The sequence below is a fragment of the Gastrolobium bilobum genome, unplaced genomic scaffold (assembly GCF_033153095.1).
Source record: "Gastrolobium bilobum isolate Gb01-03AN ecotype WA unplaced genomic scaffold, APGP_CSIRO_Gbil_v1 utg8041, whole genome shotgun sequence".
Classification (NCBI taxonomy): domain Eukaryota; kingdom Viridiplantae; phylum Streptophyta; class Magnoliopsida; order Fabales; family Fabaceae; genus Gastrolobium; species Gastrolobium bilobum.
In genome coordinates this window covers 188,344-216,313 of record NW_026897652.1, presented here as the reverse complement: position 1 = coordinate 216,313, position 27,970 = coordinate 188,344, and the positions used below count along the sequence as shown (strand labels likewise).

General features: G+C 33.1%; 1 protein-coding gene across 1 annotated transcript; it reads left to right on the top strand.

The window, feature by feature from the left end:
• Positions 1-9,447: 9,447 nt before the first annotated feature.
• LOC133309035 (uncharacterized) lies at positions 9,448-10,519 on the top strand. The gene is made up of 2 exons (XM_061509775.1): positions 9,448-9,807; positions 9,914-10,519. Exons 1-2 carry the CDS (start codon positions 9,448-9,450, stop codon positions 10,517-10,519), a joined length of 966 nt encoding a protein of 321 aa, XP_061365759.1.
• The last annotated feature ends 17,451 nt before the right edge of the window (positions 10,520-27,970 follow it).

Here is a 27,970-nt window from a genome sequence, read left to right as displayed (position 1 = left end):
GGTTGGATATTTTTTAAACAAGAAAGATTACTTTACTTGTGAATAACTCTGATTAATACAGTTGTGGATAGCAGGTGTAACTTTGGAGGATCCTCGAACTGAAGATCTAACCCAAGAAGTCAGAGGATTCATATTCTCTAAAATTATGGTTCGTAGGATCACACATATTTGTTTTTCGTCATACATCTGATAAAGAGACATTTTAAGGCACTATCTATTAATTACATGTTACTTGTATCAAATTAATTTAGAATTGGGTGTCTGCAGATACCATGCCTATGATGGGTTCATAAAGGAAACAGGAAGGGGATGAGGTGGCATAATTTAGTATTTGTCAGTTTTTCATGAACTTACTATTCCAAAAGCTTCAACTGTTAGGTGGAGATCCATAAATAATTTTATGTTACATCTCGAACATGCCCCAATGTAAGGGTTCTTTGGATTTGACGTGTGGACAATGCATAAGCCCATTTATCTTGTGCTTAAATTGAATATTTTATTAGAAGAGTGAGAGTGGCAAGGATTAAGTCTAGACTACTTGGTCATTAAGGCTCTAATCGATGTCATGATTCAACTAATCCCAAAACCTTAAGTTATTAAATGTCATACATGAATGGTTTTGTATCACATTTTCTAGCAATATTATTTGTTTTGGTCAATTTCATAATAGTATAAATGTAATATATTTATATTATGGAGAAGTTTATTCATTCCCTGACCTTAAATCCATCTAGTCACTAGTGGTACCAATGAATTTACCCGTTTGTGTATACTTGCAGGAGCGTAAACCTGAGTTAACATCTGAGGTCATTGGCGAACCTGTATGTGTGTAATTGTGTGCAAGTGCACACACAAATTTTGTGGGAAAAAAAGAAGAAGAGTAAAATATATTTTGGATCCTCAACAAAAATCGACTCGTAGTCCTTCTGAATTTCAAAATAGATCCATGTTAGTCCTTTTGATTAATGTGGGTCTTTTTTGAATTTCAGAGGGACCACGATTTTGATTATCTGGGTCTATTTTGGAATTTAGAAAGATCATAAGTCGACTTTTTTTTTCCCTAAAGAACTAAATTGAGGCCTGTGATTTTTGTTGAGGACCCAAAATATTTTACTGTAATAACTTAGTTGACTTTTGATTACTATTTTTTTATGTTAAGTTAAAGTTTTCTTTTCTTTTCTTGTTTATATTCTTTTGTATTTTAATATATTTGAAATTTTCTTAAATTTTTTTTCCTTTATTCTAAATGTATTTGAAATTTTCTTTAAATTTTTTTTTTGGGCACCACTAAGTATGCAGACATAAATAAAATTTTCTAGATGCGCCATTATCTGAGGTCATGGCTTTCAGGGATTATCTATTGTCATCAACGGTATCACTGTATCACTCACACTTGATGTTTGGGAATTAAAGGGCATTTAAACCATTTTTATTTTCCCCCTGATGAATGGAATTGATTGAGAACTGAATTCCATTGTAGTTGGCCTTGAGTAACTGTGCTCTAAGTCTTTTCCTCCCTCTGATGATAACAGATCTAGGACATCAAACTGTACACAGAATTGTTCGTGCATCTGATCCTTTGCAGTCAATGCAGAAAATTAATCAAAATTTCCCGAGCATTGTTTCTTCCTTATCTCGCATGAAGGTACATAATCTTGTTGATTTTTTTATTTATGGTAGGCCCTAAGATATTTTAAGACATCTCTCTCTCCAAAATAATTGTCTATTATTCTTATGAAACTGTGTGTACGACAGCTTAATGATTCTGTTCGAGAGGAAATAATGGAAAACCAGCGGATGATCCCACCTGGCAAGTCTTTAATGGCTCTAAATGGTGTTTTAATCAATGTTGAAGATATCGACCTTTATCTGTAATAACTTTTCTCCTGCTGATATCTTTTACATTATTTCATGTTTTCCCCTATATTGTAGCTTGAGTTGGTTGGTATTCTTCTATCTCCTCCAGAATATGAAATAATTGCTATTTCATCGATGTTGTTCTTTTGATGTTAAGTTGTTTACACAAGATTGTAGGAGTTAAACCCAGATCAATTAATATACCTCTGGTTAGGTTTTGTGTTTATTTGAGGGCCTGTTTGGTGTAACGTATAAGACCTGATAGTATAAGCTTATACTATACATTATGACATTTTCAGTTGTTTGGTGTAACTATTGTATAGTATAAGCTTATACAGCATGATCACTTAATACATCAAAATGATGTATAAGTTAATCAGGTCTGAGAGTGCCGGATTAGACCTGTTAAGAATCGATGGATTAGAGGTTAATCACTTCTCACCTTTCTCTTCCCCTTATACCCCTTTCTTCTTCATCCCCTTTCTTCCCGGTAGCCCTCACTTCTCTTCTCCCTCCGCCACCATCCGTCTGCCACGTCTGTGAGATACATTCCACGTCTGTGTGTGCGTCTGTGAAGAAGCGTGAAACACACACGGCGGCCCTGATGGCAGCGTCGTTCAGATGGATATTACAACTACACAAGGATGTTCCAAAAGCTGCTCGCTTCTATTCGAAAGGCTTAGACTTCACCACCAATTAATGTATGCACTCTCAGTTGGGCCGAACTTCAATTTGGTCCTCTTAAGCTTGCCCTCATGATTCTGTGCAGTATCTCTCTTCATTCCTCATGCCCTCCATCTGTTCGATAATATGTCCCTTCCTAACTAGATTTGATAAAACATGACCTCATTGTACGTGATACTTTTATTAAGTTCAATTTGCTCAAAAAATATACTGCGATGAAAAACCAACAGAAATATACTATCTTTTTATTCAATTGATTTATTATTTCTAATTTTATGTGATGTTAATGTTAAATTTTTATATTTTAATATCATGACTTATTTAGAAGAATTATATTAATTCTTTCTTAAAGGGTATTTTTGTCAAAAGAATTTATTTTTATCCTATCTAGTATTATACAATGCATTACCAAACACTGGATAGTATTATCTTATACAATGCATTATCTTATACAAGGTCACACCAAATGCTGGATAGTATTAAAATTTAATCAGGTCTTATACAATCAAGCCTTATACTATCAAGTCTTATACTATCAGGTCTTATCCTATACTATGCACCAAACATGCCCTGAGTTTTGTGTATTTAAAGTTGCATAGTCATTAGATCAAGATGGCATTCCTCTTTTATGTTGCATTAAAGCCATTTCTTATATATATTAGTGTATACTTTGTCAACCAATTTTTATTATGTGGAAGAATTATTTTTGGGTTCTAACTTCTAAGAATGTAAATATTTGGCAGTTATTTGATCTTGGTTTGGCAGTGTATTGTTTAATAAACACAGAACTTCAAAACCTTAAGTGGCAGCTCATACCTGTGCTTTTTGCTTATTTTGCGTTGCTTCAGTTTCCGGGAATCCTAACAACTGTCTTCCAATTCTAGTGACAAAAAAAGCAACTCGTTGGGCATATGAATATCTGCCATTGAGATCGATCATTTTTAACCCAAAATGCATAGTATTTGGTTATTTTCAAGGTTAAGATCACGATATTATGATTTCATGATCTTACACCTTTTTGTGGGAGCTTTGGTCCCAATTATACACAGTACATACCAACTTTGTTTGGTGAGATTGCTGTAGGAAAGTCGGAAAAGCTCTTGAAATCACTGACATCGTTTGGTTTTTTGATATGTATGAGCCACCATTTAAGTGGCTGAACAAATTTTTTGCAGGGAAAAAAACCCAGTCCCACCCCTAAAATTGAAAGAACCCCATCTCTGTTCCACTTCTATCTGATATTTTGAGTTGTTATACTGCTCCCTCAAATCTTAGTTGCTGTCCCATTGCGTTGATCGCGCTGCAACTCTAAGTGGTGCTATGACTCTGCCTTGTTGTTCCCTTCTAAGACTGAGTCGATCAATTTTAGGGTTGCTGCGTTATTCTTTGTCAAGGTGCTGCCCTGCAACTGAGTCTTGGACTTGTGAATGGCTGGGTGTCTCATAATATGACTCCGATGAAGCATGACAAAGTTTTGACTGTGTTTTATGGGTGGTTTTACTATGTCTTTTTGTTTTATGTGTTGTAGAAAACTTTTAGGTCTGTTATATTATGAATTATAACTTTGTGATGAAATATGATTCTGAATATTTTTTTCATGTATTGTTTGAGACCCAAAGGGTTCCTTATATACAGATTACAATTGGTAGTTCAAGAGTTGCAATAATAAAGAGTAATAAAGAGAACACAGTAATCAAAGAGACTAACACAATAATCAATGAGACTAATAACTAGTAGCTAATAAAAGATAATTATAATACTCTAGAATATTCTACACTCCCCCAAGTTGGGAGATATATATTTATCATTCCCAACTTGCTAATGAAATCTTCAAAGGTGGGTTTGTGTAATCCTTTGGGGAGAATGTCTATCGTCTGCTCCTTGGTAGATATATATGACAAACATACACTACCATCCTCCAATTTTTCTTTGATAAAGTGACAATCAACCTCCACTGTTTTGTTCTGTCATGGTGAACAGGATTTTGAGCAATATTACAGCAGTCTTATTATCATAATACAATCTAACCAATGTTGTTAGTATCGCACGATACGCGATATGTATCGCACGGTTCGATCCGATACGGGGAAAAAACGATTCGAACCACATCATTGAATCGTTTTTGCACAGAATCGTCCTGCTGAATCGTGGAATCGAACGATTCAGTTGTGAATTGGTGAATCGTAAATATTGTGCGATTCAAATTTTAAAAAAAATAAAAAAATCAAAAGTCAGGATTTGAATTTAAAAAAATAAATATCAAATGTCAGAATTTGAAAGATCACGAAATTTGGATTCTCAAAGGTCGGTTGCTTCAGAAAACAGAAATATTAGGGATTCAAAATCCCATTAAACAAACAAATTAAAGAAAACAAGAAAGAGAGAAGAGAATCAAAGAACAGAAAGAAAAAAAAGAAAAACGAAAAACTGCTTGCAAACTGTGAAGAAGTGAAGCGAAGAACGAGACGAGCTGTGAAGAAGGCTTGCAAACTGCTTTTGGGTAATATTTTATAATTGGTGTTTGGTAATTTAACTTTAAAAACTTAAATATATTAAAATATTATGTAAGGCATGTGTGGTGTCCGTTGAAACTTGAAAGTTGATGGGTATGTGGCTACAAGATGATGGGCTGATTAAAAGTATGTGCTGCATCTTTGGGTTACGTGGTTTCACCATGAAAAAACACTTGGTCTTGCAATCATTTTAATATATTTAATGAGTTCGCAAGTGACAAACTGGGTAATATTTTTTGCCTTTGATTTTTTTTTCTCTCTTTTACAGTAATAGAAATAATAAAAATGGCTCCAAAGAAGAAATTCCAAAAACAGAAGGATATAACTTGGGATCATTGTAAATCCCTTGCGAATAGGTTGAATGTTAAATGTAACTATTGTCCCAAAACAACGTGGGGAGGAGCATTTAGAATGAAGCACCATCTAGCTGGAACACACAAAGAAGTTGCTCCATGCCAACAAGTGCCGGAAGAGATAAGGGATGTATTTAAAAAAAATATTAGAGGATGCAAGAGATGATGATGAACTAGAGTGCTTCGATGATAAAGATTCACAAAAAAAAGGGAGCATGGATAGTTTTATGATAAAAGGAAAAAGTGGAAGTGGCTCATCTGCTATGAAACAACAAACTATAAATTCAATGGTGAAGGATAGAGATTTGGTGGTTCGAGATATTTGTAGATGCGTATATGGCAATGCATTGCCATTTAATTTGGATTTATATGATATTATATATTTTTAAGTTATTTTTAATTTGTTTCTGAATCTTACGATTCGATACGATTCACGATACAAAAAAGCAGCTGAACGATTCACGACACGTATTGCGATTCAACAACCTTGAATCTAACATGTAGGGAATAAGAGATCTTCAATTCCTCAAGAAGTCTTCTTAATCAGATTCCTTCACAAATACCATGGGCTAGAGCCCAAAATTTTACTTCTGCACTGCTTCTGGCAACAACTGTTTGTTTTTTACTTCTTCAGGTCACAAGATTTCCCCAGACATAGGTACAATATCCCGAAGTGAATCTTCGGTCCATTGCAAAGCCAACCCAATCTGCATTTGTATAGATTTCAATCATCCTCTTGTGTCCCCTTTTAAAAAGTATTCTTTGACCAGTGTTTTTGAGGTATTTGAGGATTCTATAAATTGTACTAAGGTGTTTTTCCTTAGGAGAACACATGAGTTGGCTAACCATGCTAACTGCGAATGTAATATCAGGCCTTAGCTTCCCCACTAACCTCTGGTACTGCTCCCTGTCAACATCTTTCCTGCTTCAATTCCCAATTTAATATTTGGTTCAATTGGAGTCTCTGCTGGCTTGCACCCAAGCATTCCTGTTTCTTGTAACAGGTCTAGAATATATTTCTTCTGAGTTAAAGAAATTCCTTCTTTACTACGAGCCACCTCCATTCCAAGAAATATTTGAGAGATCCAAAATCCTTCGGTTCGTCAGCAAAACACTTCTTCAAAGAGCATGAAGATGAGCACATTCACATTTACTTCCAATGTATTTCACATTACACTTCTGTCTTTTAAATGTATACCTTTTCCTTTTGAGGTGTCCTTTTTGGTGAAATTTTCCCTCAATGGTTTAGGATCTTCCTAATTATGCTCAGCATACCGTGCCCATTTTCTCTTTGCCGCAAGAATGGCTATGGTGTGAATCATGGTGTGGTAATGCTACAAAATATAAGGCAAAAACCATCGATCTGTGCAACAATCCCATGACAAAAGAACCCAAACTTCAGGAGAATGTTTTCTGTTTCAAGTTTTCTGTCCATGGAAACTTGTTTTTGCAGCTCCTCTGTCTTCTATGTACGTTTCTTAACATACTTTAACTTGGACCTTTAGGGTGCTAGACGAATAGTTTCTGAGTGGCCAGACCTTGATTTTGAGGCTAGAAGATTCACTGCACAAATCTTAGGCGATGATCAAGAACCAAAGCAATCCCCTAATCAATCAAAGGATTTGACTAATAAAGATTCATTGAATGAGGACTTGGAATCCAAGGCAGAGTTATGAACAAGAGATACAGAATGTTGTGCTTGTTGAAATTTATTTAACAAATCTATGATTCTTTCAGCAGTTTGTCACCGTGTAGTATCCTGACTTCTTTTCAACCAACCAATGCCCGGCTGGTATATGGGTATGCCTATGTTTCAAACATAATTTTAATGTGTAAAAAAAAGTGACACCGTCCAATAATGTATTGCCTATTATTTAATAAATTTAACATTTCATGGGTTGCCAAACTCATTAAACAACGTGAAAACAATATTAGATAATAACATAATCTTCTTTTATATCAACAGTATATTAAAATTAAACTAATTATATTATTTATAATGTATGAAAGCAAAGCCTTCATGATCAACCAAGACGTTATTTTCTCAAAGACATAAAGAAGTGGTTAATTGCAAGGATTATTCAGTTGGCTTCTAATTCATGGTTTTGACTTTTGGCCATAATATAATTCAGAACAAGAACAATAACTACCTAATAACAGATCTCACAAGGTTACCAAAAATAGGATATGTTTAATCACCAATGATGTATCATACATATGATTTAGACGTGTTAATTGCGTGGACACCAACATATCCACAAATGAATGTTTGTTAAAGGTCATTGAAATAAAATGAATATGGTCTTATTTTGTCTCAAATCAAATCAATTATATGTAGAAGTAGCCACAGACCTAGGATAATGATGAGTCAATATCAGAAATAACATCAATAATATAGTCTCAAAAAAAACAAAGTGGGGGAAATTCTTATAATACAGGACCAATATCTATGAATACTTGATACGGTTTCCTACAAAGGTTTCATTTGCCCAAAAAATCAGCTAAACAGTGGAAAAAAGCAAAGTAAGTGTTGTCCTTTCATGATAGATTGGTTCTATTTTGCTTAGGTGCATTGTCTTTTCTTTAAAACTGAACCATACAAATGGCTATTATCAATGTGTGCAATGATTTGGTGAATTAAACCCTCAATAAACTTTCACAGAAAATTGAAGTCAACCCAATTATTGAAAGTGTGAACGTCAAGAACATAGTGAGAACATAATAGTAAGAAAGGAATAAGAAAGAGGTAAAGATTTTTTAAGTTCATTTTGATGATACATAATAATAATTAATCACTTTTATTCTACTTTACTAGATGATACATAATAATAATAATGTAACCATGTATTTTTCCTTCTTTTCCTGTATGGTCCATACCAAAAGTACTCATCATGCATATCTGTCTCTGAGCTTGCTTGCTTTCTGAATCATTAGGAATGTGTAAGGGGCGTTATACTTATATATAATATTTCATACAAATGTAAGATGCTTTAATTTTTATTTTTTGGTTACAATGTGGGTGCTTTAATTTAATGCACAGAATAGAATGTTGGGTGCCAAAGGAGAAAGAAAAATCTCCATTGTAATGCGTAAATTCTGCCAGTACAAAGAACCTTATCATTCATTTCTCTTTTCAAAAGAACCAAAACGGACTATGTAGCACTTTTTTTAAGAAAGCCAAGACACAAAGGTGCAGTGTGGAGGAGTTATAATGACACGGGAAGGAAAGAGAAAATAAAAAATAAAAAAGAAGCCAAGAGGAAGCACTTTAAATGCAACAGGGAAACAAATCAAAATGGAAGAATGAGAAACAGAATCTTACTCAAATCAGTCAAACTTTTAAACCCAGGAAACATAATCCAACCTTATACTAAAACCTTGTGTGTGTGGAGCGCACTTTTTAGTACAACGGTAGTATTGAATTGGATAATCCAAATTTACATTATCTATTTTCGGTAATACATAGTATAAATTACAAAAATTACTTTTTTTTTTCTCTCTTCAGTACAAAGACGGTTGACATGACATGTTTTTATTGGTTGGTCGCACCTACACCAGTTGTATTCTAAATTTGTCCGTGTGTGTATGTGATATTTAGTTTTCATGTTGCACATTTGTTTATGCTCTTTATATGATCCATAATATTATATCTCTTTTTAATACTCAAGATTCTTTTTATACATTGTGGTTAAATGATTACGGGTTCGAATTTGAAAAATAACTATAATAATAAAACTGTCTATAAGGATTGCCTCAATCCATATTCACTGATCAAGGTTTAATGGGAAAAAAATTATTACAGAATGTGCCTATTTCACAACTAAAAGTAAAAATAGAAGATTCCCAATCATCCTTTCCACTCTACAGGAAACAGCCATAATTGCACCCAACAATAACTTTCACCATAAAAAGTTATAAACCTCTAAGCTACCCACTTCACTGATTGCTGCATTTCTTTTTCCTTAATCTTCCAATTATATAAATCCATCAATCTTCATCAACTTTCCTACAACCACTCTTTCTTTTCCCTACCTTTCATGATGGGTTCTTCATGCAATAACTCTTCTGTCAATGGCTTCTACAACTTCATTACTCAAGGACTCAACGAACTTCACCAATCATTCCACTCCCATAACTTCATGTCAATCCAATTCATTTCAGAGATGCTCTCATCTCTCCAATCCTTCAATTCCCACTTAATCATTTTGGTCCAAAAACTTTGCTTGCCAGTTGGAGGAAAATGGCTAGATGAATACATGGATGAAAGCTCAAGGCTTTGGGATGTATGTCATGTACTCAAATCTGCCATTTCTGGAATAGACAACTATTGCTCAGCTAGCTCTAATATAGCTTCCATAGTGGATGGCTTCCATCATTTAACTCCACAGGTTTCACATCAGGTTGGTATATATATGCGCAAATATCAAATTCTTTTCCAAACTTTTGTCAAAAGCTTAATGTTTTTAGAAAACTAACTCAATCAAGTTTATTTAATGGGTCTAATAGACATATATGCAGGTCATTAGGGCAATAAATATTTGTCAAAGGGAGATTCTAGGATTGCAAGAGGAAAATAAAAGCTTGATGGAAACAAGAATCCATACATTGTCTCAATGTCTAAATCAGAACATCTCTATGGAATCAAAGTTAAACGAGTTCAATGGCTTCCGAGGTGTTCTTTATGCAATGAAGATTGTTAACTCATTACTTTTGATGATTTTGCTGTGTGGAGTTGCATATTGTTGGTCTTCCTCGTGCTTTCACCAACAAGTGTATGAAGGGCACGTGGTTTTTGGATCTGGTTTCATGGTTTCAATGGAAAGATTGCAACAGAAAGTTGCAGAGGAGATAGAACAGATTAATGGGCAGCCAGGGATTCTGCTCCTTGAATTCCAACAAGCAAAGATTGCCATGGAGGAATTGAAAGTGGAGTTGGAGAGAATAGTGAGTTATGAAACACGGCATGAGATCCAAGCAAAAGTTGACAAGTTGAAACGTTGTTTTGGGTTGTTGAGATGTGGGGTTGAGACTATAACAGGGCAACTTGATGATTTTTTTGATGAAATTGTAGAAGGTAGGAAGAAGCTTTTGGACATGTGCAGTCATAAGTAGATATATATTTTGGTTATTGACAGCAATAACAAACATATATTTAGTTCAAGATTGTCTTATACAAGTTACACTTTCAATAATCTTGGTGTTGATCTTATTTATGATTTATTAAATATTAAGCCGATAGATTTCACTACCTTGACCATTTCATATTCTTATACCTATTTAAGAATAACTTGTCATATATATATATATATATATATATATATATATATATATATAAATGAGAAAAACATTTTTGTAGTTAAAGTATAAAAGTTATCTATAGTACATTATATATTACGAGTAGTACATAATATAGAGTTCATTTCAAAAGTTACACTACGTACTGCTCGTAATACATAGTGTACTGCAGATAATTTTTCTGCCTCAACTGTAGAAAAGTTAAATCCTGCAGAAAAATTAAATCCTATATATATAGGGCTTATCATTTCTCAAGCTGTTTGAGATAACTTTATATTGATAACCGTATAACGATGGATCAATGCTGATAAGGGAAGAGAGAATAAAAGAGAATCGTAACCATTCAAAGGTGAATCAATTAATATAAGAAAATAAATAAACAAAACGACGTAGTTTTGAGATGATCGAAGATAAATATATGCTTGAGAAATATATATGGAAGCAATCTATGAAGCACCAACACTTCAAAAACCCTGACATGTCATGTTCGACACTTTCCGACGCTCTCTGACACTTCCTGACACTCCAACACGCATTGTAGAGACTCAAGGAAAGGTTCAAAGGTTGCATTGCGTTGCGTTTTTAGTTCCAATTATTAAATTCGTTGGATTATGATTACCATTTTATTGAGTTTAATATAAATATTTGGGATATCTTATGTTTATTTGCAAAATTGGTGGGTATTATAAATTTAACTTTATTTTTTTGTTAAATTATTGAGTATTATATACAATATACATTACATAAATTAAAAATAATATTTAATATCAAAATATGTCTTAACGTGACGAAATCTAATATTTTTTAAAATTAACGTATCGGAGTGTCATATTGTATGGTATCGCGTATCGGTATCGGCACTACATGGGATGCAATGTCATCAATTGTTTCTGGTCTTAGTTGAAATAGTCAATTTATTTGCACGATAGCTTTGTTGTAAAGGCCTTCAAGAAGCTTTTCAGATGAAATACAAAGAGGAAAATATTTGCAAAAGAAGAGAATGTGATTCTTGCTTTATTGCAAAGCCAAAATACTCTTATCATTGATGCGAAACCAGAATTTTAAGATGGCACTGACTACAAGATAATGCAACGTATTTTATATACAAAAGAGCAGTTTTCTTTTCCTGTATTTGATAGTATTTGATAAAATGATGTTAATTCTTTATCCATGGAGTCGACTATAGATCAGTATGCTAGCTCTTGGAAACGGGTAAAAAGTGCTTCAAATGTCCTGTTATAAGCACAACTCGTTGAGATTGCTTTTTGATGTATATGGGGTGGTAACCATTTCGAAACGGCTTTAAATTAGAGCAGCAATTGGAATCGGCCATCAGATTAAGACTCATCGTTATGAGCCCCAATAATTTTTGGGCTTTTTGAGTTCTTTTTATTGAGTTTTTTATTTTATTTTATTTTATAATTTTTTTCCGTTGCCTATTTAAGAAAGTTGTGATCCATAATTTAATTGGTTGTTTTTTATTGAATAAAGGTCATATTAAGAGTTGTGGCTACTATAATCCATATTCGTGCTGTTTAATCAATTTTATATAGGCTTTGACGTTAATTTTTATGAGAATGTGAAATAAAGTTGACATTTCAAATGTCCTAATAAGGTGTTCCCACTAGCTAGTATTTTTTTCATTTTTTGTATTTCCTTTTTATCAATGAATTTTTCATGTTATAGAAATTTATTTTTCGTGTCTTAATTTTTTTTTCTTCAAAAAATATAGATCCTATAAAATATTGTATGTACAAGAAACTTTTTTTTTCCCTGTTGCATGATAAATGCAAACCCCTTTATTAATTGTCACTGCATGAGATAAATCTCCATCTTATATAATTACGTTTTACAGCTCCCATAAAAGGGAATGTATGATTAAGAACCCGTTTGGATGAGTTTTTTTTAGTCAAAAATTATTTTTTTTTTCAAAAAAAAATAAAAGACTTCTATTGTAAAGTGTATTTGGATACCTGTTTTTACAAAATACAGAAATCATAAAAAAAACTAAAAACTTGCTTTTTTTCAAAAACTAAAATTTGTAACTTATCAAAAAAGCAAAAGTTAAAAATCAAATTTTTTTCAAAAAATTTTTTTTTTTTAAAAATCTAAATAATTTTAACTTTTATAAAAAACACTTTTAAAATAAGCATGGAAGTAATTTTTTTTATTAAAAACACACTCTAAATTACATTAACATGGTAAGAATAATGGACTCGTATAGACTAGTAATGCTTTTTAGGCAAAATAATTATGTTGGCGGCGAACCAGCAAATTTACATGAACAGAAAATTTTGTGATGTTAATTAGTAATTTCCAATTTGTTATAGGTTTATAAATCAAGCTTTGAAGTTTACTTTCGTAAAAAGCCACTTTTGTGTAATTTTAGTCGTGATTAATTTTGTAAAGAGTTGAATATTGAAACAATAGAAATTCAACTGAAATTATAAAAAGAAAAATAGGAGAGAGATAACACACAAAATTTTACGTGGAAAAAACCCCTCTAATGTAGAGGGGGAAAAAAAACCACGGCAGAAATAAAAATCCACTATATGTGTAAAGGTTTTGATACAATTTTCAAACACCATAAGGCCGCCCTATATATATTCTCAGGAAAAGTTCTCTCAAATTCATTCCCTCAAGTGTCTTGTTTTCAGTGTGGCTTCCTTCCTAATAATTGATCCCCTTTTACGTGGTGAAACTCTCTAAAGTAGAGAGAAAAAAACCACGAGTCAAGAGGACCATGTGCCAAATCTAAACTTAAGAGAACATAGAAAAGTCAAATTAAACTCAAAGTGTCCCCCACACACAACATGCAAAAATAAAAAATATCATATGTAAGAACAAGACTCAACTTTGATGATCAAATTATTAATCTTGATTGACATGTGAATTACTTTGAACTAGCACTCCAAAATTAAAGTTCTCAGTTCAGCCAACAGGTAACTTTTAAGTTGCTATCCAGTCTTCACCCTTAATTTGATCTCAACTCCTCATATTAGCCTACTATTTTCACCAAGCTTTACCCTAAAAAATGTCTCGTTTGTGTGTGGAAAGAGCAAGCCTATTAGTTTAGCATCTCTAGAATCAATTGAGTCATGGTCATTAGGCTTAGTTGCATGATTCACTTCTAACTCGGCCCAAACCTATCAATCCTACAAGAGTTTTTATGCATCGGAACACAAGACATATCCTAACTTTAGTTGGATCAAATCCCTGATTATTATTATTTTTCTCTTTTTTTTCTTTTTTTTTCTTTTTTTTTTTTTCCTTTTTTTTTCACTTTTGCTTGGAAGTCACCCTTTTATTTTTTAGGGTCACCTTCAACAAGTTGCAAAACTTTGTTTTGCAGGCTCAATATTCGGGCTGGTAATCAAACAGAGGAACCTTTATTTTATACTTTGCTTGGAAGTCACCCTTTTATTTTTTGGTTTATCATCTATCATTTAACATGACCACAAAAATTTTCCTACACACACAACATTTTGTGGGGCCCGCAGCAAAAAAAAAAAAAAAAAAAACTTCGGCACGCAAAACGAATCTCTATAACATAACACAATCACTTTTCCTACAACATAACTCTTATAAAGCCCTTTATTTTTTGGGGTCACCTTCAACAAGTTGCAAAACTTTGTTTTGCGGCTCGATATTCTGACTCCCAACCCAAACAGAGGAACCTCACATTTTACTTCAAATATAATATGTCAGGTTATCACCATTAGAAAAGAAGGTGTCTCAGTTCTTTTGCTCTCTTTAAAGTTTCAAGGTCTAGACTTCATTAGATTTGGAATCCTAAGCCCTCTCACAACTTCAATCTATCTAAAGATGCTATTCCTCAAGGTTCACTCCTTGTGCTTTAGTAATAGACACTCTTAAGGGTATAGCTTAAGAACTTTTCAGCCTCTATTTGGTGTCTCAATCTCCTTAAAGGCTTCAGCCTTCAAGCACTGACATTAATTCTAATCACCTATTGGCCTCCTTGATGCTTTAAAATCAGAGTGCATTTTTTCTTTTAGGCATTCACATATCAGTGCAACATTTAGATCATTCAATTCATACTCATCTCTTGTTCAACATTTATTCTCAAGAGAAAACAGTGTCTTCTCATAGAACTCATGAGTATATATTTGTTACGCTCAAAATGTATTAAACTATTCAGATCAATCCAAACAGCAACAATTCTTCAATTTAAAACAACACCACTTTAAATTATCATGAGGCATACCAATTTCAGAATTACCCAGGTCCCATCATAACCCCAAACTTAAAAATATGTTGTCCTCATAGCATAAAAAAAAGCACCAAGTTCATTAGTCCTACTTAGGCCCGTTTGGATAAGCTTTTTTTTCTTCAAAAGCTACTTTTTTTTAAGAAAAAAAGCACTTTTCATTTTTAGGGCCCGTTTGGATGAACTTTTTTTTCTTCAAAAGCTACTTTTTTTCTTCAAAAACTACTTTTTTTCAAGAAAAAAAGCACTTTTCGTTTTTAGTTCGTTTGGATGTCTGCTTTTAAAAGAAGGAGAAGTCACAAAAAAGTCAAAAATCTAATTTTTTCATAAGCTAAAAATTTTAACTTCTAAGAAAAGCAGAAGTCAAAAGTCAAATATTTTTTTTCAAAAACTAAATATTTTTATAAAAATATAAATAGCTTTAACTTTTATAAAAAGTACTTTTAAAATAAGGAAGAGATAAAAGTTACTTTTTGAGAAGTCCAAACAAACGGACTCTTTAATTCGTTTGGATGTCTGCTTTTAAAAAAAGGAGAAGTCACAAAAAAGTTAAAAATCTAATTTTTTCATAAGCTAAAAATTTTAACTTCTAAGAAAAGCAGAAGTCAAAAGTCAAATATTTTTTTCAAAAACTAAATATTTTTATAAAAATATAAATAACTTTAACTTTTATAAAAAGTACTTTTAAAATAAGGAAGATATAAAAGTTACTTTTTGAGAAGCCTAAACAAACGGACTCTTAATTATCTAACAAATCATGTTACCAAATAAAAAGGAAATTTAGGAACGTGTAACCTGAGTACTGGCTGAGTCAGGGCCCTCCTCTTTTTTTTTATTTCTATTTTTTTAAAACCATTATATTTCCTGCAATGATTGAATATGTTGTAGCAGATTTCTCGTGTGGTGTAGCACACTCTACAACTCTTCCTTTTTGTGCAGAACTTATTCCTGCGAGCCGGAGCTTGAACAAGGACAACATGATGATATTATATAAGCATCTTAACAAGTAGTAATTGGGAGTGTTAAAGAACATTTAATATGTTATATTAAATACTTCGTATTATTTACAAAATAATATTTCTATTTAAAATATTAATATATCAAATGTTTTTTTTTCATTTAAATTAATTTTACTTGATAAATAGAACATACTTCCTTGAACCGAATAATATTTGGATGGCAAACAGATCTATGGTTTATGATTTCCCTTTGCACCCTCTCATTAATCTGCAAATATATATATATATATATATATATATATATATATATATATATATATATATAAATTTGTTTAATACTAAAAGCTATAAAAAAAAAGCGCCCATCAACATAGATATGACATAGAGCTCCTTTGGACTAGTTTTTAAAAAATAACTTCATATGCATCATTTTTTTTAAAAAAAAATTGAAAATTAAAGTTAGTTGGTAAGCTCCTTTGACTAGTTTTTCATTAAAGTTATTTTGGTTTGTTGTGTAGTTTTTTGTTTCAAAAAGTTAGTGCTAAATATATAAAATTATAAAACACATTGAAAAAAAAAAGAGAGCATATTTTTGAAAAAATGTGAAGGGACCTAAGTTGTGGGCTTAAAAAAAGAAGAAGGAAAGAATGCACCTTCTGACCCCGTGACATGCATTTGACAGCAACGGGTTGTTTGGTGTATTTGTGGTTGTGGCACATAAACCTTGCCACCGCGTGATCCCCAAACCCAATATCTTTCAACAGCTCATGCTTCTCCATACCCTCCATTCTAGCTTCAGGTAGAGTTTTGGCCTCCTTAACAATTTTCATGATTTCTTCTATACTTTGAAGAGAAATTGTTGGGTTTTCTTTCCCATAGTAGATAGCTTGAGCCTCTTCCGTCAATTCCCGTGGCAAGTTCTTTAAAAACCATGGGTGGGACTTGATTTCCTTCATAGTGATTCTCTGCAATGTAATTAGTTAATTACAACTCAGACTTATAAATCCCAAGATAAATAAATAAATAAAAATTATAATATGCTTCTATGCATCATATATAGCATGTGCATACCTCGGCTGGATTTGCCACAAAAATGCGAGATAACAAATGTCTACAGCATTGAGATATGTGAACATAGGAAGGGATGTTGTATTGAACAGCCATAATTCGCTGGATTAAAATGTAGCGAGTGAGAATGAGAGTAGTATACGTATGGTGAATCTATCAACTGAAGTTGTGAATTAATTACATCTACGGTTTTCTTGATATTACATAAAGTACTATTGCAAGATGTGTTGCAGTCAAAAACACCTGCAAAGTTCAAATTCCGTATTAAACAAATTTAACGTAATAATAGATAAGCATATTAAAGAACATTTAATATTTTATATTAAATATTTCTTATTATTTAAAATTTATTAATGGAAAATCATTTTCTTATATTACTTGGAGAAAAAATTATCTGCAGCAATCCATTATAATTATGTATAATAAATAGTTATAGGATAAGTTATTCTACCTATCATTTTTTCTCTCTCAATATTGTCGACATGGTGGTAAGAGAAAAAATAATTTTATCATTATAATTATAATTATGTACTACTCATAGTACATAATTATAATGGATTGACGTAGATAAATTTTTTTTTCAATAATATAAGAAAAATGAAACCCTTTATTAATATTATTTAAAATTATTTAATGAAAATAGTGCATACCTCCTTGAACCGAATAATATTTGGATGGAGAAGAGATCTATGGTTTATGATTTCCCTTGGCACCTTCTCATCAATCTTAAAAAAATATTGAATTTGTTTAATAAAAATACAACAATTAGTGTAAACGTTCGCTAGCAGAAATTTATGTGTATTTGGTTACCAAAAAAAAAAAAAGAAATTTATGTGTATTAAGGGTTTATTTGAATGATATTTTTTTATCTAAACAAAACTAAGTAGCAATGCACCTTGTCACCCCGCGGGATGAATTTGACGGCAACGAGATGTTTGGTGATTTTGTGGCGCATAAGCCTTGCCAACGTACCATTTCCAAACCCAATATCCTTCACTAACTCGTATTTCTCTCCATATCCTTCACTAAACTCGATAGTAACCCAGTAAGCTTAGATCGGTGATCACTGATCACACCCAGATATCCAAACTGTCAAACACCAATTACGATCAGAGACGGCGCGAGAGAAGAATTCCCCACCCTTGGATTCTTGAATTAGGGTAACATATTATCTAAAAACGCATATTTATAGAGAGACATAAGATGTTTGAAATTGAAGATGAGGATATGCAAATTAAATTTAACAATACTTTGAATTTCAAAAATTAGGGTAACACATCATTATTTAAAAAAATATATTACGAGAAATTAGCCCTCAAACTAGGGATAAGTATTTTATCTTATCTTTTTGAGTAAATACAATTTGGTCCTGACAAAAAATTTGGTACCCAATTTAGTCCCTAAGAAAAATAAATTCATTGGATAGTTCCCAACAAAAACAAACAGGACCCACGTTAGTCCTTCTGTTAGTCCAAAATTGACGGCGTCACTGACGGTGCTGAGGTGTGACGTTAAGGGACATGTTGAACGCCACGTTGGACCATGAACGACGTCGTCTGAAGCTCCACAATCCACGTTGCTCAGAATCCTTTGAAGAAACCTAATTGAACGTTGTCCTTCCCTCTCAATTTCTTCAAAGGAACGCTGTCGTATGGTTTAGGGTTCTTCTTAAACCAGAGAGAAGGGGATTGAATCAAAGATTGAAGGTTTGAATTTGGGGATTACTGATTTAGGGTTTACATGTAAGGGACCTGCTGCTCCTTCAAGGTCAAAGCAAAAACCAGTTAGTGTTGAAAATTCAATCAAGGATAGTTGAAGAAATAGTCATGAGTCAAGGATGCCCTGTACCAGAGACAAGCAGCCAGCATGCAACAACTGAGGCTCAACCAAGTTCAAGAGCATCAAGAGGCAGCAACCCACCTCCATGCAATCCTACTGGGGTTATGACCAATGAGACAGTTACTGCAGCAAGTAGTGGCACCAGGGCCAGATTCATGAGCTTCATGTCTACACGAGGGTTCAAGCCACCAAGACCAGCCCCACAGAATTGATTGGAATCCATTCAGATTCACAGACATTAGGCCATTTTTTGGATGCCTCAGATATAGGAATTGATTGGAATTGTAATTAGTGTATTTTTTTGGAAATACTTCGGTATTGGCCCTGTGCAAATATGTCATTAGGCCATTTTTTGTATGCCTCTGGTCATGGCCATAGTTAGTAGGAACATTATGCTTTTTTGGAACACATATGTATTGGCCTTCATGGAAAGATGTCAGTAGGATTTTCTTGTATGACTGTGGCATATTGGCCATGGTTAGTAGTTGTAATTGGGATGGGATGAAATGAATGCAAAGTGTTTGGTTACTATCTGTCTTTACTGTCATGACTCTATTCAATGCTGCAATTTTTAAATGTTGGTCCAAACCATCTATCTGCTGATACACTTTCTGGTTTTTGTCAACAATGGTATGTTTATTCTGTTTGCTGTGTCCATTTAAGGGTCATGTGTTGCTTAACTGCACTTATCACCCATCTGTTTTTTAAGTTCCCTTATAAGTCCTCAACATTTTTTATCGAGGACCTTTTTAGTCCTTGGTTTTTAACAAAGGGGACCAGTATGGTCCCTAACAATTTTATCGGGGTCCTTTTTAGTCCCTGCTAAAGTTCTGTTAACACCAGTGCCACCATTTGCTATTAACACACCAGCAATGTCATTTCCCCTTGTACATGCTGATATTAGTCATGCCTAACACAATCAACTTCTACATAATTCACACCATCACATTCTTAGTTTAATGTTTATACATTATTTCCATTCCTTTTTTTATCTCCATCGAGTTTATACAACATTTTGTGCCAATAAACATAACTTCAAATACATAAGCCGTGCTACATACATTGCATGAACAACAATTCATTACACCAGCAAATCTCAACAGAACCACATTTTTTATTTCACTCCAGCCTACTTGCAAGATATATACATACTAGAAACACAACAATAATGGATCCAGCAATCACCCTAGCACACCTACACACATGCTTAATTTCCTTCTCCACCCTTTCAAACTCTGTTGCATCTTCATTGATAGTTCATCAATCTTTATATGGTGCTCATTAATCTTTTTTTTTGTGGTCATTCACCTTCAGTTGCAGTTCATCATTGAGCTTCATGTCCACAAAGTTCAACTTGAATTTCATTCCAGCTACATTCAACTCCAGCTTATTAATTCTCTAATCTTCCAGCTCCATGGTATCAGATGTAGCATCATCATCCACCCATGTAAAAAAGTTACAGTGTGGCTTCTTTTTCTAACACCAAATTAAACCAAATTGTTAATAACATTCAAATTAGACAGTTAACGCATGCAAAAAATACCTCACCTTGAAATTGGGGCACCCAAAAAATGCTCTATTTGAGTTTCTAATAGTTTTGAAGGTGTAAACAACATTGTGCCTCCCACATTTACACAATGGAGCAGCTCTCCTTCTTTCACTTCTGGACCCAAATGAACTACAAGGGCTTGAGCTCCCTCTCCTAAAAGAAATATTCATCTCCTAAACACCAAATTGAGGATAAACCCTAAATCAGTAATCCTCAAATTCAAACCTTCAATCTTCGATTCAATCCCCTTCTCTCTGGTTTAAGAAGAACCCTAAACCATATGACGATGTTCCTTTGAAGAAATTGAGAGGGAAGGACAACGTTCAATTGGGTCACTTGTACGGAACATTGAGCCTCACACCAAACCAAAGGTATTTCTTCCACTGGTTAACTCCGATTGTTGAAGAACTTTGCAATCCAAACGCAGGCGAATGTTTACAGAACGGTCGTCTTCTTTCTCAACAATGGAATGTCGAAGTTTCAGGAGACAGAAATGGTAAAGTCACCAACAGTTAGGTAAGGGGCAATTTTGGGTTTAAACAAAGGTGATTCTGAGCAACGTGGATCCCCTCTCACCAGACGACGTCGCTTACGGTTCAACGTGGCATTCAACATGTCCCTTAACGTTACACCTCAGCACCGTCAGTGACCCCGTCAATTTTGGACTAACAGAAGGACTAACGTGGGTCCTGTTTGTCTTTGTTGGGGACTATCTAACGAATTTATTTTTGTTAGGGACTAATTTGGGTACCGAATTTTTTGTTAGGGACCAATTTGGGTATTTACTCTATCTTTTTTTATGTTTATCTTATCTATTATTCTTGAGTAATGTTATATTAGAATCTCAACTAATATTTTTTATTTCTCTCTCCATCTTAACTAACATTTTTCATCTATCTCTTTTCTTAGGATTCTAATCCAGAGGTGGACCTATTTGGTAGCCCATGTCTGTAAGTGCGGACATGAATTCCAGAATTTTTTTTTTTTAAGTATAGTAGTAAAGTATGATGTTGGTTAGATTAGGCTTTGCTTGGATATATAATCAAAAATGAAATGGAAATGAATGGAATACGGTGGGATGAAATGAGATGACATATATTCTATTGGATATTTTATGATTCCATACAACAAATCAGCTTGATAAAAAAAAGGTGTTAGGAATAATTTTTTGTGTTAAGTTGAAGTTTTTTTTTATTTATATTTTTTTGTTTTTTAATGCATTTAAAATTTTATTTAAAAAAAAAAATTCAAGGACGCTGCCCCCCGAACCCTCGTCACTAAATGTGCGGACATAAATAATATTTTCTGGATCTTCTAATCTAAGAGCAGCGTTGAAAAATAATATGTAACGTAAACATAAAAGAAATAAACAAATAAATAAAAGATAAGGGTAGGTGGGTACCAAAGATTTTCTTTTTATCTTTTCGGATAAACTCATATCTAATAAAAGATATCGATATATTAAAAAGTTAAAAGAAAAAATATCTAAAAAATCTATATAGTCAGATATCTATATTAATAATAAAGAAAAATAAATAAAATTACAGATAAATTATTTTATCTAACATTTTTTCTGTCCACCCGTATCTACCACTCTTCAATAACGTTTGATCAAAATCTCAAGAAGAGAAATAAAGATAAATATTAATTAAGATTCTGATCTAATGATCTTTTACAATAGTAGATAAAAGTAGACAAAAAATTAATAAGTAGAATAACTTATCTCTAAGATTAAAAAGGAGTAAAACATTAAAGAAAAGTTAGGGTATTGTACCTTTGAGATCGATTGCAACTTTAGAAACACATATGCCGGTGTATTGAAAGCACCCTTTTGTATGTGTGTCTGCGATTGAGCTTATTTTTTGCGGTCCCGGCCTTTGTGGGACTTGTCTAAAAATGGCAAAAAAAAAGGACTTAAAAGGAATTTAAAAAAAAACAAGGGTATAAATGGAAGAGAATTTTTCTGTTTTTGGAAAGGGAACACCCAATGAATCATGCACCGGGTGCATGTTAAAAAAATTCGTCTGTGATTAGATAAGAATAAAATTAGATAATAACATGAGAAAAAGTAAATAAAATATGTCTATCATTTTTTTCATTCCTATTTTATTTATTCATATCGAATATTATTGGATTAGAATCTCAAGATGATAGAGAAAGGATGAAACTTAATTGAAATTCTGATATAACGATGTTAAAGATAAATAGGTGAGGTAGGCATGAAAAAAAGAGAGTAGAATATCTTACCTCTATAAAAAGATAAAAAAAAAATTACTAAGAAAAAAAATTAGATAAAAAAATTTAAGTATAAAAAAAAAAGATAGGGAAAAATAAGAAAAAGATAAGAAAAATTCCAAATAGATAGAATATAATGGTGTATTGGAAGCATCCTTATATATATATATATATATATATATATATATATATATATATATATATAAGCAAGATCTTTTGATATCGGTGTCAAATTTAAAGTTTGACACCTCATCTCAGAGCCATTAGATAAGAAAAAGATCAACGACTCTGATTTGTAAGCATGTGACATCATTGATCTTTTTTGATCTAACGGCTCTCTAATGAAGTGTCAAACTTTAAATTTGACATCAGTGTAAAAGGATCTTATCTCATATATATATATATATATATATATATATAAATATGAAAAATGAAAATAAAGTGACTGAATGGTCCAGTGCACTAGGTTCTCCCGCGAGAACATAGTGCACAAAATATTATAATGGTGTTTTCCTGGGAGAACATAGTTATAATATTTACTATAACTGTGTTCTCGCGGAAAAACATAGTGCACTGGACCAAATTTTACATCCAGTCACTTTATACTCACTAATATATATATATATATATATATATATATATATATGGACTTGTTATTATGTTTACTCTCATTTTGCCTACCTTTACCTATCCCTCTCAACACCATTGGATTACAATCTCATCCAACGGTTCAGATTCAAAAAATAAATAAAACCCTTAGGTAGTGTTTGGTTGGGGAGAAATTTTTTAATAGTAGTAAAATGTAAATACCAGGGATCTGAAGGAAAAGTGAGTTAGATGGGAAAGTTTTAAAAAAGTCGTTTGGTTGGGTAAAATTTTACCAGGAAAATTGAATTAAATTTCTGGATGTGTGTTTGGTTGAAGATAAAATATTGATGGGAAACTTTAATGAAATTACGAAACTATCCTCATAAAAAAACCTTGGTTTTATTACATCCTTTGAACCACAATAATCCATTTTCGCTGTCGTGTTTGACTCATTCCATCGTTGTCTCCGTCTGTCCCCCCAAGTTCAGCTGAACCATATGCAAAGGTAGGGATATACGCAAGAGAAAGAGGATCTTGTTCAGATTGCAGAGGAGAAAGATTGTTGCATAAAAGATCTTCAAAAAGATATAGCTATGGCCTGCTTGATGCAAGAGTCCATGAAAAACAAATTCGAAGATGCAATTCTTACACAACTAGATGCAGAAAAAGCCCTTGAGTAGGAGAGGGAGATTCTTTTGAAGATTAAAGATGAGAAAGATTGAACTATAAAGCGCTTTGAGGAGCTGGCTACAGCAATGGAGCAAGATTTATTAGGTGCACTGTGTTTCTCTTTCTCAAAACAAGTGGGAAAATGTGTTAAGGTTAGTGCGCTTAATGAGGCCTTGAAGAATGCAGAATACCTGACAAAGCTAGAAATTGAAGAGAAAAACTCGAAAACAGTGAAATTGGAATTGGAAATTAAGAGTTTGACCGAGAATATTGCACAAACCGAAGAATCATTCTTCCATTTAAAACAAGAAGCAAAGCAGCTTCAAGGATCATTAGAAGTCGAGAAGTTGGAAAATGAAAACTCAGTTCGAGATAAACAGCAGACCATGGAATACATAATTAACGAGGGATAAACTTGTCTTATTTTTATCTCCCTTTCCATCAAAACAGATTTCTCAACAATACCATGGTGAGAGAGGGCAAGTGAATCTGAGATTTTCTTCCATTTTACACTGATATGTGGATAGCTGGGCAATGAGGAATGATGGGTAAGGGAACGTTGTCCTCAACCAAACGGGGAAAAATAAGAAACCCACTTATACTTAGCTGGGCAAATTTTCATATGTCCCGAACCAAACACTGCCTTATAGTCTTTTCTCTCCCTCCCTCGTTCCTATCTTTTCTCTCTCTTCCTTGCGACGGAGAAAACGTCGCCGTTACAACCCTTACGCGAACCCAAAACTCTGAACCTCTAAAGTAAGTTTAATTTTTTTTTGTTATCAATATTATTTCCTTGCTCTCTAAGTGAGAGACTAAACTCCTGGAACGCATTCCGGCGTGGAAGGCGATGGCCTCTATCAACTGTGTTTATTTATCTGTTTATTTTTTCATATATACATGAATCTCAAAATTGAACCGAGTAAGTACTACACGTGTAAAGGACCCAAATTCCTTCTACTCGGGCAAACACATTTTGATTTAGTAAGTTTAAAATTTGGTCATTATATCCATTTTGATTCAGTAAGGGATCCAAATTCCTTCTACTCGAGCAAACACATTTACGAAGAAGATGTCGCCTTTACATTGCGCAAACCCAAATTCTCCAGGAGCTGTTCGAAAATTTCTTTTTTCTTGTAACATTAGCTTAAAAATTGGGGGTTTGGTTTCATCGTACTATGCTGGCCATACAGTTAGATTTTTTGAATTCTCAAATCATAACGAAGAGAAAATTAGGCAATGGTGTTGAGAAAAATTAGATTTCCTGGATTCGTCGCAGGGGAGGAGAGAGAAAGGATGGAAACGAGGGAGAGAGAAAAGAGTAAAAGGATTTTTATTTATCTTTTGAATCTGAACCGTTGGATGAGATTGTAATTCAATGGTGTTGAGAGGGGTAGGTAAAGGTAAGCAAAATAACTTGTCCCATATATATTACATTTACAACTACTTTTATGTTTGTTAAATCAAATCAACGACTCTTACTTAATGTTATTTAGTAACTTTTGATTTGATTTTGATCCAGCAACCATAAAAGTGGTTGTAAGGAAATAAGTTACACTTTCAATCTTGATTGTTATGGGGTTACCAACCTATAATTAACACTTGGCCCCACAAAATGGGCTTGGGAAGATCAACAAGCCTAAATTGCACCAACTATCATCTCCAAATGTTCAACGGTTCAACCTATAAACTCCCCTCAGGGGTGCAAATGAATCAAATAACCCAACCTTCGCCAGGCTAAGTGTGATCTATTATATATAGTAAAATAAAATACACTTAAACCTTTAAAATAGCTTATTGAGAAAGCATTCTATAAGTTTTCTTTTACATGGCTCGACCTCTAAGTCAATAGGCTGTCCTATATCATATTGTTTATTTTAAATAAATAAAATAATTTTGAATAATAAAATAATATTTTTTAATTATTATTATTTTAATTCTTGAATGCCTAAAAGGCTTAAATAAGCTAACAGGCCTAGAACATGCCTTTTATTTTTAAAATATAGGATAAGTCATACTTGTAATTTGGCCTACTCTACGTTAATATACCAGATCTGATTTTAAATATTTTACACAGACCTGACTTATTTAAATCAAAGTTTGTATTGACAAAAAATTGACACGAAAAAATTTGTATTGTGTTATATATCAACTCACAAATACAAAATTAACCCGCATTAATCTTCTTATATATTATTGATATTGTGTTGTGTCGTGTCAAATCGCACAATAAATAACACACTTTGATGTTGGCAAATTATTTATATCGTGTTATATGCAAAATAGACATACCATATTTTTGACATATTTTCAAATTCATGACGGATAATTCATGTTTGTATCATATCGTATTAACTCGAATTATCACCCTGTTGAATACCGCCAAAGCACCCACTATTATGTGGGTTCCTTCTTAGAAGTTTATAATCCTTCTCCTTTAGACCACTCTCCAAAAGTTCAATTGCCTTGTATATATATTAGCACAATCGGTTGTTTAAAGAAGAGTTTAAAAACGTCATGCAAAAGTAGGTTTTATAAGGATAAGGAAATGCAATGGTCGAAGTAGCGGTTGTGTAGGTGAGGATAAAAGGATAATGCCAACATACTTAATGAACGGATAAATTGTTTCATTTCTCACCTATACGTACAAGGGTTTTTAACACTTACTGAAAAGATAATATGATAATCCAATTTTTGAGAGTCACACTTTTTTGAAAAGATTTAGGCTTAAACTTTAAATCAGATTTTTTTTTTGTATACTGGTTGGGGATAAAACCCCAAGCAGGCTAAAGAGAAAAAAATATAACAAGTTCTACCAAAGTCACATAAATCAGCTAAATACATAAAATAAATATCGAAGGGGGACCAAGAAAGAGAAATCTTCTTGTGCCGAATTCACCAATGAAAGACTTGAGAGCCAATTCGCACAACAATTTTCTTTTTCTTGTACATGTGCTTTATCTTTACATTCCATTCTCTGTCTATCCATGCCTGTAAGCAAGTAACATGATGTGATCTATAGGCTGACTCACCCCTTGAGGTGAGCCACATGACTGCAGTTTTTGAATCACTTTCGATGATTACCTTCCTCCATCCATCCTCCCAAACTATTTGAATTCCCTTCAACATGCTCCACAATTCTACCACTATAGCATTGCAATGCCCAATTCGATAAGAGAACCCAATCAGCACCGGGTTCCCTTTGGCAACACCATCATTATTCACTTTTACCCAACCCACATCCGACAATTGCCAACAAATTGGAGTCTCCTTTTTTTCTCTGCACAAATAGCATCGTTCCTTCTCTTTCAATAGTTTCCAGCAATAGTACATATGTCTTTTGCTTGACAAGTTATAAAGTTGAGGTTGCAAGCATTGTGTAGATTTTGGACTTCATGAATTTTCCTAACTCGAAACCAGATTAGTGGGGGATTGATTAGGACTTCGAAAACCAATTGACAATTGTATATATAAAAAAGATAGTTTTATACAAAAGTGTTAAAATAAATACTATAAATAATTGTGCATTAAAATATTAATACATGTGAATATAAAAATCTTTTACACTCACACTAACACTAATTAAATTCATACATGCTTCATTCTCACTTATGTGTAATGAGATATGGAATGAAATTACCATTCCAAAGAGTCCTTTATTTTTCTTAAATAAACGTGAAATGACATTACCCTTCCTGGGTATAAATGTCACATTTTTGAAGTAGATTCACAAGATTATAATTCATAGAAATAAACTATTAGTGTGCCCAAAACCAAAAATTGGCCCATAGTCTGGTGTGTAAGATAATGTGCACAAAATAGCCCAAGATGGAAATTCACACATGACACATTCACACGTAGGGGTGGTAAACGAGCCAGGGGCCTTTCAGGGGCCTTTGGCTCGGCTCGTAAAGGCCTGAGTTCGTTTAATAAAAGCTCATGTTGGAACCAGACTTAGACTTATATAAAAGCTCGTTTAATAAAAAGGCCTCAGGCTCTAATTCAGAAGCTCGGCCTTAGAGCCTCCCAGGCTAGCCTAGTATATAAATATTTATTTATACTTTTTATACTACTTGTAATAACTCTCTCTCATCAATTTATTTCACCTCATTTTATTGGTTTAACCGACTTTTTGA